Source organism: Mus musculus, chromosome 1 (assembly GCF_000001635.26).
Source record: "Mus musculus strain C57BL/6J chromosome 1, GRCm38.p6 C57BL/6J".
NCBI classification, from domain to species: domain Eukaryota; kingdom Metazoa; phylum Chordata; class Mammalia; order Rodentia; family Muridae; genus Mus; species Mus musculus.
Window position 1 is genome coordinate 118,531,432 of NC_000067.6, and position 15,817 is coordinate 118,547,248.

Below are 15,817 nucleotides of genomic sequence, written 5' to 3' on the forward strand. Positions count from 1 at the left end.
AGTTGGTTTTGTGTGTGTAATATCTCCATCTTGACTGTGGGCGGCTTTCCAGCTAGATTTGCATGTTGACTTCTCTGTAGCAGGCTACCCTGGGAAAAAGTGAGCCATCTTCTTTTTGTTACGAAGTTTGTAGACCTCAAGACCAGAGACTTTATTTCTACTATTCATCCAAACAATTGGTCTTTGGGGAGACCAGGTGCCATGAAAACAACCTTGGTGTCCTAAGCTCTTACTGAGATGTCTGCTAAAGCTTCAGACACTGGTTGTTTCTGGCATGCTTTGGATCTTATATTGGATGCCAGGCTGTCCTTTGGGAAGAGTTCATTTCTCACATTTAAGTGTATTCACTTCAGGGTTTAAAATCTACAGCCTTCTGAGGGACAGACCCTCCTGTCAGTGAGACCTCTTCATGGGCAGGTGGCCCCATACTTCCTATCAGAGACAATGCCATAATTTCATTTAAGCAAATGTGACTGATACTTGTGAGATTTTCTGTCTTCATTAAATTTGTTCACCTTCTCTGAAACCCTTCATGCTGCACGCTAGCACGGAGCAGCCGTATCCCCCGACCCAGCATGAGTCAGGGGTGCAGCCGCGATACCAGCCGTGAGAGCAGCCGCGATACAAGCCCTGCTCGGGGCTTCACACCACTCGGTGAGTACCCATAGGCGCTGCGCAGGGGCTCCCAGTGCTTGTGCAGCCACTGCTGGGTGGAATGACCGCTTCCCTCTGCTGCCCTGTGGTCCTGTCTTCTCTCCTCCCTCTTCCTTAGTCACCCTTGTCGTCCCCTGCATGCATAAACCTTAGCAACTACCAGTTTTCACACGTTAGAGGCAGAAACACCATTCACTCTGCCATGACCATTGCTGGTCACTTGTCCCTGGGCAAGCCCAGTGTGGTGGTTCCTAGCATAAGGCAAAACTTAGCTGAAGTGAATGGCTGCCTGCATGTGAGATGAACTCAGAATTTACACTTAGTCATCACATTTCTGGTTTTCCTTTGTTTTTGCTAAAGATTAATTTATATAAGGATTTTTTGGTATTAAGGATGGAGCCAGGGCATCAAGCTTTAAAGGTGCTAGGCTCCGAGCCACATCAGCCGAGCCCAGTAGATATTATTCAAAGGGAGAACAGAAGTGTAATTTTAGAATATTTTAGAAGTTAAATGAGTTTTGTTTAGTTTAAGAACCCTGTCTTGCTCTAAAATGGGCACACTACATCCCTTAGTAATTATTTGATCCCAAAGGTGTCCATCAACACCAATGAAAGGAACTTTTTTAATCCTTCAGCAGTTATTTTTCAGTTGCTTGTCATGTGTGGTGTCATCAGGGTGTATATTGTACTCTTAATGAACCTAAGGGCAGACGTGATCTTGTAATTAGACCTAGATCTGAGTGATCCTCATCCCCAGTGGCGCAGGGGCTTCAGCAGTCTGATTTTTTTCACTATCAGTTACTCAGCTGATCTTTTCATTCTGTATGTGTTGCTTCAAGAGAGGCAGTAGTAGATGAAAGCAGGAGGCCTGGCTCCTGCTCATGCCAGGGATCGAAGTCAACACACGAGCTCTGAAAACAGATTCCAGACGCCCTTCTAGACAGTTCTCTTCCTTTAGGGCTCCTTCTTTTAAGTTGTCAGCTAGTCTTCTGCCCTTCAGGCAGTTGGCTTTCCCAGTGTGTATCATGTATGCTGCAGTACCCTTGAGCTTTGGGTCAACAGTGATACTCACTTTGTTCCCCTGAATGAACTGGTGCTTTTCCCTTTTAAATTCAGGCTGTACACCTTGTCCATCTTGGCTCACTATTTGACCTCTCAAACAAGCTGTTACATGAGCAAGCCGTTCAATCTGTGGATGAGTTTGTCTGTTAGAAGCAAGTCAGCATTTTTCTTGGTGGCTGACGTTTTCCACTGTCTGTGGACCGAGCCTTGAGTTCTTACATGCTGTCTGTGGATTGGGCAAGGAGGGCTGAATTCTTTGTACCTGGATTAAACCCTGAGCAATTGTTTGCTCTTTGGGTAAACAGATCTCTCAAGTGTCTTGGTGACATCCCAGAATATTGCTTTGTGTAGTTACTGTTGCCCAAGGCAGAAGCTGTGACTCCAAATGCATTCTGGCTTTATCAGCTGCTATCTTCTGCTGTGGTCAGGGCAGTAGGAAAGACTGTTTGAGCTAAATTCTTAAATCGTGCCTTTTAACCTCCTTGGGTTAAATCTGTTCCACAAGCTTGTGCCCAAGGAGTAACAGAAAGGCCCCATTTGAAGCATCAGCTGGCACAGGTGCCCTCAGTCCCTCCTCACACTGAGGAACGAGCACCCTTAATGTCAGCCTCCAGGACTGATCTTACAGTCATATATTTAAGCTGCAGAACCAAGCATGGTTTTGACTCCCAACCTGTCTTGTTCAAAAGCAGTTCTGATGAATGTCTCTCACATTGCTCAGCAGTATGTTAAATGCTTCTTAGTGAGGTTTCTTCCTGACTTAGACGCAGAGCAGAGGGCACAAGATTGTCCTGAAGTGTTGGTTTCCAGACTTGAAGATAGGTCCTGGGATTCAGAGAGGCTTCCCAGGAAGTGGCTGTCCCGTGGGATCTTGCTATGTATCCCTGAACACTTTCTCTTCCTTTATGGTTTTCATAATCACTTCCATCAGTTACCCTTTGAGTAAACTTAGATGGCCAGACTTTATTAGGAAAGAAAGAAAGGTAATTGTATTTCAGTGAACTCAGAACTCTCTCTGCCTCTGTGGAGAACTGGTTCCAGGGTTGCCTGCAGATGCTAACGTCCATTTTGTAAAACGTTGGAGTATTACACACAGTCTATGCTCCCCACGCCTCCTACCCATTCATTTAAACTGTCACCGAATTATTTATAATATGAAACACAATGTAAATGTTAGGCAAATGCTGGTTGTGCAGTGCTCTTTAAAGACTAATGACAGAAAGCATATTCATACTTTACAGGTGTGGCTAGGTTACCAGCTGTATCTATGGTTTTAAGTTTGTAGCACTATATTGAAGCATCTTGAGAGTCTGAGAGCTAAATGAAGTTACAGACCATAGAGTTCTACTGGCAGTCAGGCTTTGACACAAGTGGGTCCCCCATGGAGTCCATTGCTGAGTGAATACTTGGGAATTCGACGGAGGAGTCATTAAACAACAGACATACTGTAGAGTATTGTGTCCAAACCACAGAAATACATTTTAAGAAACCTACCAACAGAACAAGTGTTGCTTAAAACCATGTTCAGTGTAAGCTGTCAAGATACAGTGCTCATGCGGTAGATAAGAACTTTGCAGTTCACTCTGGTCACAACAAAACGTTAACCAGCCTCCTCGTCCAGGAAAGTGGTAAGTCTTGTTTTAGATACATCAGCTCACTGTTTTGTATGTGAATCTTCCAAAAAGAAGATCCCCTCCCCCTCCTTTTTAATTTCAAGCTGCTAACATTTGTATTGCTTAACAGGTAATGTTTGTTTTTGATGTCACATCTGCCATGGGGTATATATTTTATAAAGTGACATGGGAACTTAGAAACACAATTACATTGGAGTTAGAGGCTTTGGTGCTTTATGACTAAATGTGTGAGTTTTAATATGTGCAGAATAACAGAGGGCCGTAAAGGGTTTTGCCTTGCTGTGATTTGGTTAAACATGTGGACATTCTATAATACAGCACCAAGGGAACGGGTGCCTCCCGTTCTTCTCACTAGACAAGTAGCTGAATATTATACGGACCTGTGACATCAGTATTTCAGACCAATTTCTTATACTTTAATTATTTTTCAAAGTTACTCTCTTCACAAGGACAGAATTTAACATCTATTTCCTCAGGTTGATGAATTCATACATACATTACAAATAGTTGTTTATAAAATATTATACAGGGTTCCTCTTGACCTTCTCTGCTGCCCCAATGCTAATCCTGTCACCAGCACTGCTGTGTGCTGGCACTGCTGTGTATTCTCCTTTAACATTCTCCCTGTCAGACAAGAGGTAGGTACTGGTAAGAGAAACAGGTTTGGTATATTAACAAGGGCCACAGCTAGCTATGGGCAAATCAGGCCTGCCACCTGTGTTTCTGAAATGGTGCTCACACTCCTGAAGCTGTGTCTCCAAGGAAATCCTCTACACTCCCTGCCATGGACTCCCCACAGTTAAACAAGTACAGTAATAACTAGGGTATTTGTGCAGTAGACACTAAGCCTTCCCCCTGGGCAGAATGCAGTTGCTGAGCCCCTTGTTAGCCCATGAATTTCTGTTGAGATAACATTATGAACCTCTCTGCTTTTGTTTTTGGTGCATGGTGGCATATGCATCACATACCAGTGACTCATCTCGTGAGCTGAGTTAACAATCCATCCTCTCGCTGTCCACCCTGGGTTCAGATGGTGCTCTGACTCCTGATGTTCTTCATGTGGCTTATTTCCATAATGGCTGATGGGAGCTTCGTGGTGTGAATCTAAACCTGGAGTCCGAGTCCGTCAGTGCGTCCTAGTATGAAGCACTGTAATGAGTGCCTCTGTCATGCCTGTGTGTGTACGAGCTGTGTGAGGCCAGCGGCCACCATGCAGTATGGGGCCAATCGTGCTGTCCATTCATACCCAGCCCCATTTCTTCATGAGAAACGCAGCCTCGGTGGTAGCAGCCCCCGCATTTCCTTGGTACTTGTGTGTTAACCCTGTGGGTGTTGCCGTTCCTTTTACCTGCAGCCTCTCGACGTCATTCCAGGTCCACTAGTGCTCTCTCCACTGCTGAATCTGTTGGGCAGTCAGGTGAACAAGTGCTAACTGCATGACTCCGCCTCTCCATCTGTCCTCCCACCCCATGTCCGCCTCCGTTGTCATCGTGTCAGCCAGCGCTTGGCATGTGTGTGCCTCATGTTTGCCCTCCTGTGTTGTTCTTTTTTTTAGTTGTTGAATGTTTATGGTTCTGTTCATAGCTTGATGCTTGACCGCCTGCTTGGCATTGTTTCTCTAGCGTTCATCGTTTCATCGAAACAAAAATCAGGGAAGTACTTCTTTACTCACACCTCCTCCCAAGAAGAGAACAACCCAGAATAGATGTCACTAAGTCTCCCACGGGAGTGGGGGATTGCTATCACCCAGCAGTCTTTCCTCTCCACAGGTCCTCACTCCAGTACACATTCAGGTGCTAAATTAATTGTATTAGTGTCAGGCCCCAGTTATATTCAGGTACCAGTTCCATACACCTCAGATTACAGCATACTTAATTTCACACATATGAAAATAAATATATTGCCCTGAAAACTTTATAGAAAAGCAGGATTAGGATCCAGGCCATACACAGGCCAGAGGTTGGTCCCATTGCCTGTGAGCGCCAAACTGTCTGTCTCAGCTTCATTTAACACACCAAACCCACTGGCCACAGGTGCAGAGAGTAAGTGTCTAAAGATGCATCCATATGCCACCTTAATTGGCGTCATTTTCATACACTAACAGCCACTAATGGCTAGTTTCTCAACAGAGTCAGCACGCTCTACTAACCCACTTAATAGTGCCAAGGCTTACCTGTTTATCAAGCGAGTTTCTTGCCCTTTGGTTCTAAATGAAGGCAGCTGCATGTTTTCACCATGTAGGCTCTGACTGAGTGTGGTCCTCTAAGGACTAGGGGACCAGACTGAGGGCACAGTCCTCTGCACCCATCCCTTGGAACAGTGAGTCTGGAGCACAGGGGGTTTGCCTGGTGAAAACAGAAAGCCTGTCATGCTTAGGTGGAAACCAGCATGTCCCCTGTAGATGGCATTGACATTCCCTACTCTATCAGATGACTGACAGTCGCTGTGTGTGGCAAAGCTGTGTGCATCTGGGAAGCACTGACTACTTGCTTTATTATTATAAGTTTTAATTTTCTGTCTGAAAAGATTCAATATTACCCTGTAATAAGAATTGCTGGCATGAAATCTACTTGTGTTCTTTTTGTTTCGTGTTTTTAATTTTTGTTTGTTTTTAAGACTTTATGTTTACGCTGGGTAACTTTTAAATGGCTTTTACTGAATTACTCATTTCGTTACTCATAAATTCCCTGCTATCTACCCTTTTTTAATGGAAAAAAAAAAAGTGAGCCAAAATCACTCACAAGGCAGCATGCACATAATGCTAATTCTGCCCCTGCTTCACACTCTAACCAGGGAGGTTCATGTAGGTGTGAGTTGACCGTCATGGGCTCTGTAATTCGTATAGCAATAGTAGCTCACCTCCAAAACTTGATGGAATAAGATGACGTTTACAATCGTCAGCAAGTGCATTAAAAAAGGGGATAGTATGACATACAATTGTTTTTCTTTATTAAAAAATTTGTTACTGTGTATGAGTCTTTTGACTAGCAGTGTTTAAATTATGTTCCCTGCCTGTGGTGGTAGAGGGGTAAATTGTTTTGAATTTGATAATTTAAAATAGTTAAACAATACTTTATTTAATGTTCATCAGTTTTATTGATGATGTCTTGTTTTCTGTCCAAAAGCTTAAATGTATCATTTCATAAGTAAGTCAATTCATAGGGCCTGCTTAGCAGGTAAAGGCGCCTGACAACCTGAATTCTATATCTGAGACCCACACAGTGAGAACTGGCTCCTGCAAGTTGTCCTCTGACTCCCATCTGAGTACCATATCCCCTCCCCACAAAATAATCAATAAATTAACATGTAATTTAAGAAGAAGGACCAATTCCTGTAAAATGCTACATCCCAGCGTATTCTAAATGCTGAAGTGTGGCGAAGGCAGAGATTTGTTTTTCCTTATTAACTCAGGAAGGACATAGTTTTTATCTTAACATTTAATTAAGTATTAGAATTTTGATAAGTAAACCTTTCCTCAGTGGCCGCTAAGTCCTTCCTGGAATGCATAGCTCCACAGTCTTTCTCCTGCTGGAGCTTTGGTAAAGCTGGTCAGCTGGCTTAGTGGGACCTTAACAAGAAAGTCTTGGTTTACCCTGATGAAGAACAGCCTTGGGGGCTGGAGAGGCGGCTCCGTGGTTAGGAGCGCTTACCGCTGACCCATTCTGAGCTGCCAGCACCTGTATTAGGCAGCCTTTCACTCCAGCTCCAGGGCATCTGGCACCCTTTTCTGGCCTTTGAGCACATGTGTGACATACACTCACACAGACACACAAGCATGAACACACACACACGGTTTTAAATAAGAACTTTAAAATAATTGCTTAAATTGTAAAAACTTATCTTAAGTTTTTTGATTCTTTCTGCCTTTTCTATATAAAATTTATCATTCAAAAATCCTTAAAGGGACTCAGGTAAAATTTATACTGATAATGTTCTAAAAAGAAGTCACTAGCTTTTTGTGGTGTTTATTAGGTAATTTTAGTAAATTTAAACACTAACATTAACTCTTAATAACACTAAGGAAAATTAAGGTCAGTGTAATAATTTATCTCAGAGTTTTACTTTTTCCATCAGTTTGTATGAAATCTTGTTTCCCAAACCATGAAACTTGCTTATGTTGGACAAGCATCAGGGGCACTTACTTTCCTCTAGAAGAAAAGCTAAATAGATTAAAAGATTCAACCAAAGGCCCCGTTTGCTTCTATAATAAGTTCTATCATCTGTCTCAAGCCCTGTCGGGAACATAATGTCTAGAACAGGCTTCACTTAAAAAATCAAAATCCAGAGAAGGAAAAGCCCAAGTTGTGACCCATTAGTGTTAAATGTGAGTACCTTAGTCCCTACCACTGGCAGGCAAGTCCCGTGCAGTTCAAACTGGCTAGGGAATGTTGGTGTCTCTGTCTTTAGTGGGAGGAGGCAGGACTCCTCCAGAGGACTGAGAAAATGTAAGTAGACTAACAGGTTCTGCTTTTGTTTTCTGAATAGATCGGTTTGGGCTGGGCCAGTCAGGACGAATCCCTGGTTCTGTGAACGCCATGAGAGTCTTGAGTACCAGCACTGACCTGGAAGCAGCAGTGGCTGACGCTCTGGTAAGGGGCACAGGGAGGATGGAATCACAGTTACTCATCTGCACTTGATCTTAGCCAAAAGGCCGAGAGGTGATACAGTTACTCATCTGTATATTCTGTCTTAACATCAAAGTGCCCTCAAGTAAGGTGACTAAGTTGTCTTCTGTACTCTTCTTCCAAAGTGTGTGAGTAGGGCTGGGATGATGGCTCAACCACCAAAGCACAGGCAAGCGTGAGTTCAGATGCCAGGTTCAGGGGTGACCTGCCTGTATTCCCAGAGAGCAGAAACGGGGTCCTCTGAGCCAGCTGGCCAGCTAGACTCCATACTAGTACTCTGTAGGATCTCATGAGAAACCCTGTCTCAAGTGAGTAAGGTTAGGACAGCCAAGGCCGTGCTCACAAAGCACATATGTATTCACAGGAGAAAAAGAAAAGCTATGTAAAGTTTATTGTTATTTTTTCCTCTCACACTTTTTACGACACATAGTCAAATTGGCCTTCCAGGAAACAGCGGCGTCAGGAACCTGACCCATGCTTCTGGGTATTCAGGAAATCTTGATGGCATTGGGCTCCCCACATGTCATCTAGCTATGGCTTTTGTTTTCTGTATATCATAGCTTCTTTTCCCACACTGTTTCCTGGTTTCCACCCCGTTGCCTCTGTTGCTTCACAGGCTTTGAGACCGGAAACTTACATTTATTCTGTTATATGAATCTGACTTAGGAGAGTCACCCACACCCCCCAAAATGGATCAACTTAGTATTTGAGAAAAATAGCTGAGACTGGAGAGCTAGCTAATAAAACACTTGTCGTGGAAGCACAAGGACCTGGGTTAAAGCCCAGAACCTGTGTATATAAAGCACCATGTGTGGTAGTACACCCCAGGCATCCCAGTGCCAGGGAGATGGAATGGCTGGCAGCAAGGTCAACAGCATCTGAGGAATGGCACCCCAGTTTGACTCTCTCTCTCTCTCCCTCTTTCTCTCTCTCTCTCTCTCTCACACACACACACACACACACACACAGAAAATTTTCCTAAATGTTAAGATTTAATCTCTAAAGTTGTAAAGCATGGGGGGGGGGCGGATTTTGCATATTAATTATAATATTTGGGGGAAAAAACATCAAGTGCACATGGCTCCTTCAGTCTGTGGCACAGCAAATATTCCTGTTGGGTCAGCTTCTGCTGAACTTGCCTCCTGGCTGGTAGAAAGAGTGCATTAGAAATACATGCTCTTCAAAATGTTCTCTTTGGTGCCCTACCCACTGCTGCTCTAAGATGTATTCTCTTGTTAGGAAACAAGCAAACATAACAACACTACCCTCCTTTTCAGTCTGAAGTTTTGAATTTAGCCTGTGCCACCTGATCGGTGCTTTACTGCCCTTGGCTGCCTGCTCTTGTCACTTTGCATCTCAGCTTTGTCTGTTCCTCGCAGTCAGGTTCTTTCCTTAGTGTGCATCTGAGAGGAAGCCGTTAGCCACTCTCAGACTCTCTGCTCAGCAGCCAGCCTGGCCAGCCTACTCATCAGCCTTATGCGCAGAAGGACTTTTTTCTGGCAGGTACCAAAGTATGTAGTACTGTTCTAACCATGGATTTAACCTGAATCAAGAGCTGAGACAGAATCAGGCTTTTTTTTTCAAGTCAAAGCATCCTGAATGTGCCTTTTAGTTATTCAGAGGCCCTAGCAAGTGGTGGTCAGGGGGCTAGGAAACAGTGGAGCTGAACCCTCAGCTAAAAGGGACTTCTAATTAGAGTACACACACACACACACACACACACACACACACACACACACACACACACACATATGTAGTTATAGTTATTTAAAGCCCACATAAGGGACCATGTGCAAAGTTCTTCAAGGCAGAGTGGCGCTCTAGAGAATCAAATCTTTCTGATTCACTTGAGTTCTTCTCTGGACCCCAGCTCCCATCCTGTCCTTGCCCTTGCTCCTTTGTCCACTGTGTCTGGTCTCTCTGAGTGACCTGCTTTTGAAGAGGAAATTGCCAGAATTTTAGACAATCATTGCCTACAGAATGGAAGCCCTTGGGGTAGGCAGATCTCATAGGGACAAACAACGGGTATGGGAAATCTCAGCGAGACTTCTGCCGTGAACCAGAGAGCCTGGGACAGAGCCTGAAGGACTAGGACATGCCATTCAGACCGCAGCGTGCTACGATCTACTCCAAACCGCTTGCTGACCTGTGTTTTTGGTTTGCTAAGAGATGTTGCTATACACTTTTGTTGCCAGAACAATCCCCACATATGCTTCTGACATAATTCTCTATGCTTTTTCCCCATCCTTCAATATTTTCCTGCCTACAGCTGTTAGGAGACGCCAGGAGCAAGGTACCCGTGCTTTAACTTTTGTTTACAACTTTTTTTTTTCTGTTGCAAGTCTATTTCTTTTAGAATTTAGTTGAACGCAGCACAAAATGTAGTTGTAGTTAGAGACTCTGGTCTCAGTGTTTCTGGTAAGCATTCTGATTTGCTGCCGTGTGATGGAGTCCCGGCCCCTCTCATCCTTCTGGGAAGGTGCTCTGTTTTTATGTCACTCTGCTCCCTGTCCTTCCTGTGTTTTATTAACTCAATTTGTGTCTATTTTGTAATCATAACTTAATGAACAGATCTGTCGACCAACCTTTTCTTATTTTAGGAAATCTGGCTCATATGTGAGTGTAAATCATATATAGGTTATCATCTAAATCAAAACTATTTTTAAAGGTGCAAGGGGATGCTGGGAAGAACTTTTGCTGGGACAGAAGGCAGTACTTTCCTGAGCAAGCTGGGATTCAAAATAATTTGAATAGTTTGAAAATTAAAACTATTTGTGTGGCTTGAGCCAGTAACTGCATTTAGGAAACATATGTGCCAACCTTACCATACTAGGTATGGGTTTAACACACTGTCTTGTATTCAGAGTGTGAGAGGAGAATGAAGGGGGCTATTGTAGTCTACTTTAAAAGAAACCTATTGCCAGGCGTGGTGGCACACGCCTTTAATCCCAGCACTCGGGAGGCAGAGGCAGTTGGATTTCTGAGTTTGAGGCCAGCCTGGTCTACAAAGTGAGTTCCAGGACAGCCAGGGCTATAAAGAGAAACCCTGTCCAAAAAAAAAAAAAAAAAAAAAAAAGAAACCTATTGATGTTAAAAACCAAATGATGCTGTTAACTAAAATGGCTCATACAGTCTGCGGCCCTTTTGCATAGAATATCTCCACTACTAACAAACATTTCAACTGCAGACTTCTTAAGCAAGCATGATTGTTCAAGCAAGCACACCCACAGACCATGCTTAAGGGCTGCACATGTGAGCACAGCTGCAGTGAATTGTTGCTTTGTCCTTCAGAGTTTCATTAAACCCTTACACTAGTCTGCTGAGGCAGGTGTACTGGTTACCTTCCTTGAGAGGAGTCACCAAGGCAGAAACTGACACAGTTGTTCAGCAGTAATACTAGGATTGGCACCAAAATCCATTGGGCTGAAAAATCCCCTTTCCACCACCCCCATACATACACACTTTCTACAAGACAACAAATCCTTCTTCACAAAAATGTGCAGCATGTCACTTATGTCACCTACCTTGACACTTCTGTTTTTAATTCCCTAATTTGTAAGCACAGAAAATGTGTGTGTGTGTGTGTGTGTATGTTTCTTTTTATATTTAACTCTGCACTGTAGTTTTTAACGGATGAGTCATGACCGGTTCACCTTCCCACTTCTTCCTTCCCCTGCTCCTCGTGGGACATTTTAGAAGAAGCCTGTGAGAAGGAGATACGAGCCCTATGGAATGTACTCTGATGATGATGCCAACAGTGATGCCTCCAGCGTGTGCTCTGAGCGCTCATATGGCTCCAGGAATGGTGGCATTCCCCATTATCTGCGGCAGACTGAAGATGTAGCAGAGGTTCTCAACCATTGTGCCAGTTCCAACTGGTCAGAACGGAAAGAGGGGCTCCTGGGCCTGCAGAACTTACTGAAGAGCCAAAGAACACTGAGGTGAGGACACACATCTCAGTCCCTGTTAGACTCGTCATAGGCTTTGAGGTGCCTCTGCCATTATAGATAGAGTCCTTGCAAAGTTCTAGTCACTGAGTCACCCATGTCACCCATGAGGAGACATAGTACCTGCCACCCAGATGTCTGAAAACATCTAGCAAATCCATGGTCATCTGTTAGGTTGCTTGGACATTTGGTTCCTGACAGGTGCACATCTGACAGGAGCATCCTTTAGATGATGCTCCCTGGGGAGTCAGGTTCAGAAAACAATTGTACCTGTAGGCGCACTTCTCCCCAAGGCTCCAGGATAAACTGCAGCAAGTACAAGTCTGTAAGCTCATGTATACATTCATGCGTACAATTCAGGCATACCGAGCAAGTCCTCAGTGAGATAGAGCATTTCCCAAAGCAGCAGCACGCTAGCTTTGTAATGATTATTTCTGGTACCTCTCTTTGGTATTTTATAAAATATTTAAATAGCCAAGCATTGCACAGATTAAATAAAGGGATGCATTTATACCAAATTTCCTCATATCTCTGTTGCTATTGCCATGCTATTTTGTACCTTTTTTTGAAATAACAGAGAAATAGCTAAGTATGGTAGTATATGCCTGTAATCTCAGCACTTGGGCATCTGAAGCAGGAGGATCCCTGTTAGTTCAAAGCAATCCTGGACCTACATAGTAAGTTTTGGGCCAGTCTAGACTATGGAGTGAGAGCCTATCTCTACCCCTCCCCCAAATAAAAGAAAAGAAAAAGGATGGAGAGTGGAAGATAAATCTGTTCATTAATTAAGCCTGTTTCCATGTCCTTGGTCTTAAGACCAATCTGTTATGCGGGTGTGAGTCAAGAGTACAGAACCTATAAAACACACTGTATCACACCCTTTGAGCATTACTTCAAAGAAAAGCAGGGTTGGTGGGTTTTTTTGTTTGTTTGCTTGATTGCTTGCTTGGTTTTTGTTTGTTTTGATGAATAAATTGTGAGCCTGAATAAGCTGATTTGTGGCCATGGATGAAGAATGTGGTTCATGAACACTGCTACATGTCTAGCTGTAACCCCAACTCAATATCCAGGCTGCCTCTGTCAACCATATTCACCCTTGCTCCCATTAACCCATTCTGTCCATGAAGATGATATGAGAGCTTCTGTCATATTCTTCAAGTACACAGGTACCCTAGTGATGCATCCCACACAACATGAGTGTGATTTGTCATGGCTGTTCTTGAAGTCTTGTTGACTGATCCACTTTCTGCTTTCATGGTTTTTACTAGGTCCCCTCTCCCGACTTCCCCCATCCCCCACCCCACCCAGCAATGGCCCTTAAGAACCTGCTAGCCCTGATGACCTTTAGATTACCGAAGGATCATTGAGGCATCTGGATCTCAGGTGCCTGGAGAAGTGGATTGTTCTGGTGTGACCAGAAAGAGAACAGTTCTTTCCAACCTTGATGTGAAAGGGGGATGAGAGAAGGCAGGGGCACCAGTGTGCACTGAGGATTTTCGTGGTTCTAGCGTTAGCATAGTGCTTATCCTCAGTTCCCAGCTGAATGAAAAGGTACAAGGACGCCACTGTACTTAGAGAAGAGTGTAAGTATGTGGTCCACTGAGATGCACAGTGGATACTGGTACTCACTGCCCAGCCTGGCAACCTAGTTCAGTCCTTGGGCCTGTTATAGGAGAGAACTTACCTCCACAGTTTGTCCTGTGACCCTTACACACACCCATAGTGGACACACACATACACACACATACACAAATAACCTAGCCAGTAGAAAATTGACTTGGACTGAAGTAAGGGAACTTGGTTCATACCTGTCCATGGTAGCATGGAGTAGATGGCAACCAAGTGTGTTTCCTCACACTAAAATGAGACTGAGACAATGCCTCTGAGAGCCTCAATTTCATCACCAATTAGGAAAGATAATTCATTTGAGACAGTTTTTTTTTTAATTACATAACTAAAGATTAGGTAAAGGGTTTTTAATCTATTGCATTGGTAACATTACATATTAAACTCACTTATTTCCGTTTTTTTCTCCACTAGTCGAGTAGAATTGAAGAGACTGTGTGAGATTTTCACCCGAATGTTTGCCGACCCTCACAGCAAGGTAACCAGGCCTTAAGTATATTCTGTGTGCATGCCTGTGCAAACTGTAATACACCCCAGAACTGAGAAAGAATTTCCCAACAGTCTTCATTAACATCTTCCAAAGTGTAATTCTTGGGAACTTACATGACCATTAGTTTCAAATTAAGTGTGCCTCAAATAAGGAATGTCATGAACGGAATCAGATGGAGTCTTTTATTCCATTAGCAGGAATTTATGTCTATCTCCTTTAGCCAGTGTGCTAGGTTTTAGAATATAATATAGTATATTTAAAAAATGTTACAGTAGTGGGAAAATATATATGGGTACTTTGGTATCTCAGGTAGAATTTATTTATATACTTTATACATTTATATGCTTTATGTATTTATATTTATATATGTTAAATATAGTATCTATTTGTTGCCTTTATTATAAAACCAAATTCGGCTATATCTTCTGATGGAATCTGGCTGTTCCTAAGAACTTGGTAGATGGAGTTCTGCTAGGTAGTACTTCTGCCTTTTGGGATACCAACCTTTAAGGACTGCCTTTTCAACAAGAGACTCCTTCCTCTCCCTAATCTTTCTCAGAAACCCCACCAGGGGTAGTGTTGAAAGGGGGCCTCTTTTTAAAAGTCCCTTGGATTTCACTGTATTTTAGCTAGTAAGTGCTAGTGATATCTAAAGAGTAAGAAAATGGAGAAATGAGAGAGAGAGCGCTAAGGGGTTAAACACCAGAAAGATACTAGAGTGTGGAAATGGATAGGAACTAACCTCATGTGGACAGGATTGTACCTAGTAAAGGTAGTCTCTTCCAAGTCATACTGGAGAATAAAGCCTGTGATGAGCAGAGAGTCCAGCAGCTTCCTTTTTCCTTCTTTCCTACTCTTGCTTTCTCATAGGAATTGTCCTTGAAGTAGTAAATAGCCATCCACCCATCTGTTGATTCACTCATTTACCCATCAGTTCATCCAGCCATCTGTCCACTAACTACTATCTACCTATCCATTCATCTGTCTGCTTAACTAAAGTCATCACCCTAGCCCTCTATTCATCCATGTACCCACCCTCCATCCATTCACCCAGTCATTCAGGATTTCTTGAATTGCTTCCATGAGCTAGGGATGTAGAAAAACAAGGTGAAACAAGAGCCACAGGGTACTTCTCCTCCCTCTTGTTCCTGCAACAATACTCACTCTATCTGCTATGAAGGCCTTCTGGAAAGGACAGCATCAAAGGCGTCAATTTTAAGCCCCCAAAAGACTGAGGTTAAAGTCCAAATATATAACCAAAGATCTTAACCATCAATTTTTTCTCTATGGAACTATTAAGAGTGATACAATTTAAACCATAAGTATAACATAACTGGTAAGAGTTATACCATAAGGGATATTATGTTAGATGGTTTCACATTGATGAACTTTCTGTTACCCATTACCTCTAGATTGCTGATTCAGAAGCAGAATGTGAGGATAAAGAAGGAAATTTGTTTCCATCAGAAGGCTCTTGTCCAGTGAGTTGGAGGTCTCAGTTTAGTTCATATTCTTAGCTGCCTGAGCCAAGCTAGGAATTCCCACCTATCTATCAGAGCTCGCTGACTTCCTGAGCTGTCACTGGAGGCCCCTTGTGGTGAATAGTTGCTGTGATAGAATTGAAAAGTGTGGGGTGGGTGTCCCAGTGCAGCACTAGGGTTGGGGAGCCTGGTGCCACTTCCTTCCCTGAGACAGGCTTAGGGATGCTCCACTCTGCACTCTGTTTTACCTCGAGTGGCAGCAGTAACTGCGTAGTGGCCTGAGAATTTGTCAGGAGCTC

General features: G+C 43.4%; 1 protein-coding gene across 50 annotated transcripts in view; it reads left to right on the forward strand.

Annotated features, from left to right (window-relative positions):
• Positions 1 to 15,817, forward strand: part of Clasp1 (CLIP associating protein 1) — a 220,405-nt gene that overhangs the window by 142,374 nt on the left and 62,214 nt on the right. For 8 of the 50 annotated variants that reach the window (NM_001359328.1, NM_001359331.1, NM_001359329.1 and 5 more), the window contains 7 exons: positions 547 to 654; positions 4,704 to 4,766; positions 7,835 to 7,938; positions 10,244 to 10,267; positions 11,671 to 11,915; positions 13,962 to 14,025; positions 14,857 to 14,859. In NM_001359328.1, the coding sequence (NP_001346257.1) occupies positions 547 to 654; positions 4,704 to 4,766; positions 7,835 to 7,938; positions 10,244 to 10,267; positions 11,671 to 11,915; positions 13,962 to 14,025; positions 14,857 to 14,859 (611 nt within the window). Of the gene's footprint in view, positions 1 to 546; positions 655 to 4,703; positions 4,767 to 7,834; positions 7,939 to 10,243; positions 10,268 to 11,670; positions 11,916 to 13,961; positions 14,026 to 14,856; positions 14,860 to 15,449; positions 15,519 to 15,817 lie in introns of all 50 variants that reach the window. The other 42 variants (XM_030243412.1, XM_030243442.1, XM_030243432.1 and 39 more) reach the window with 14 other exon arrangements.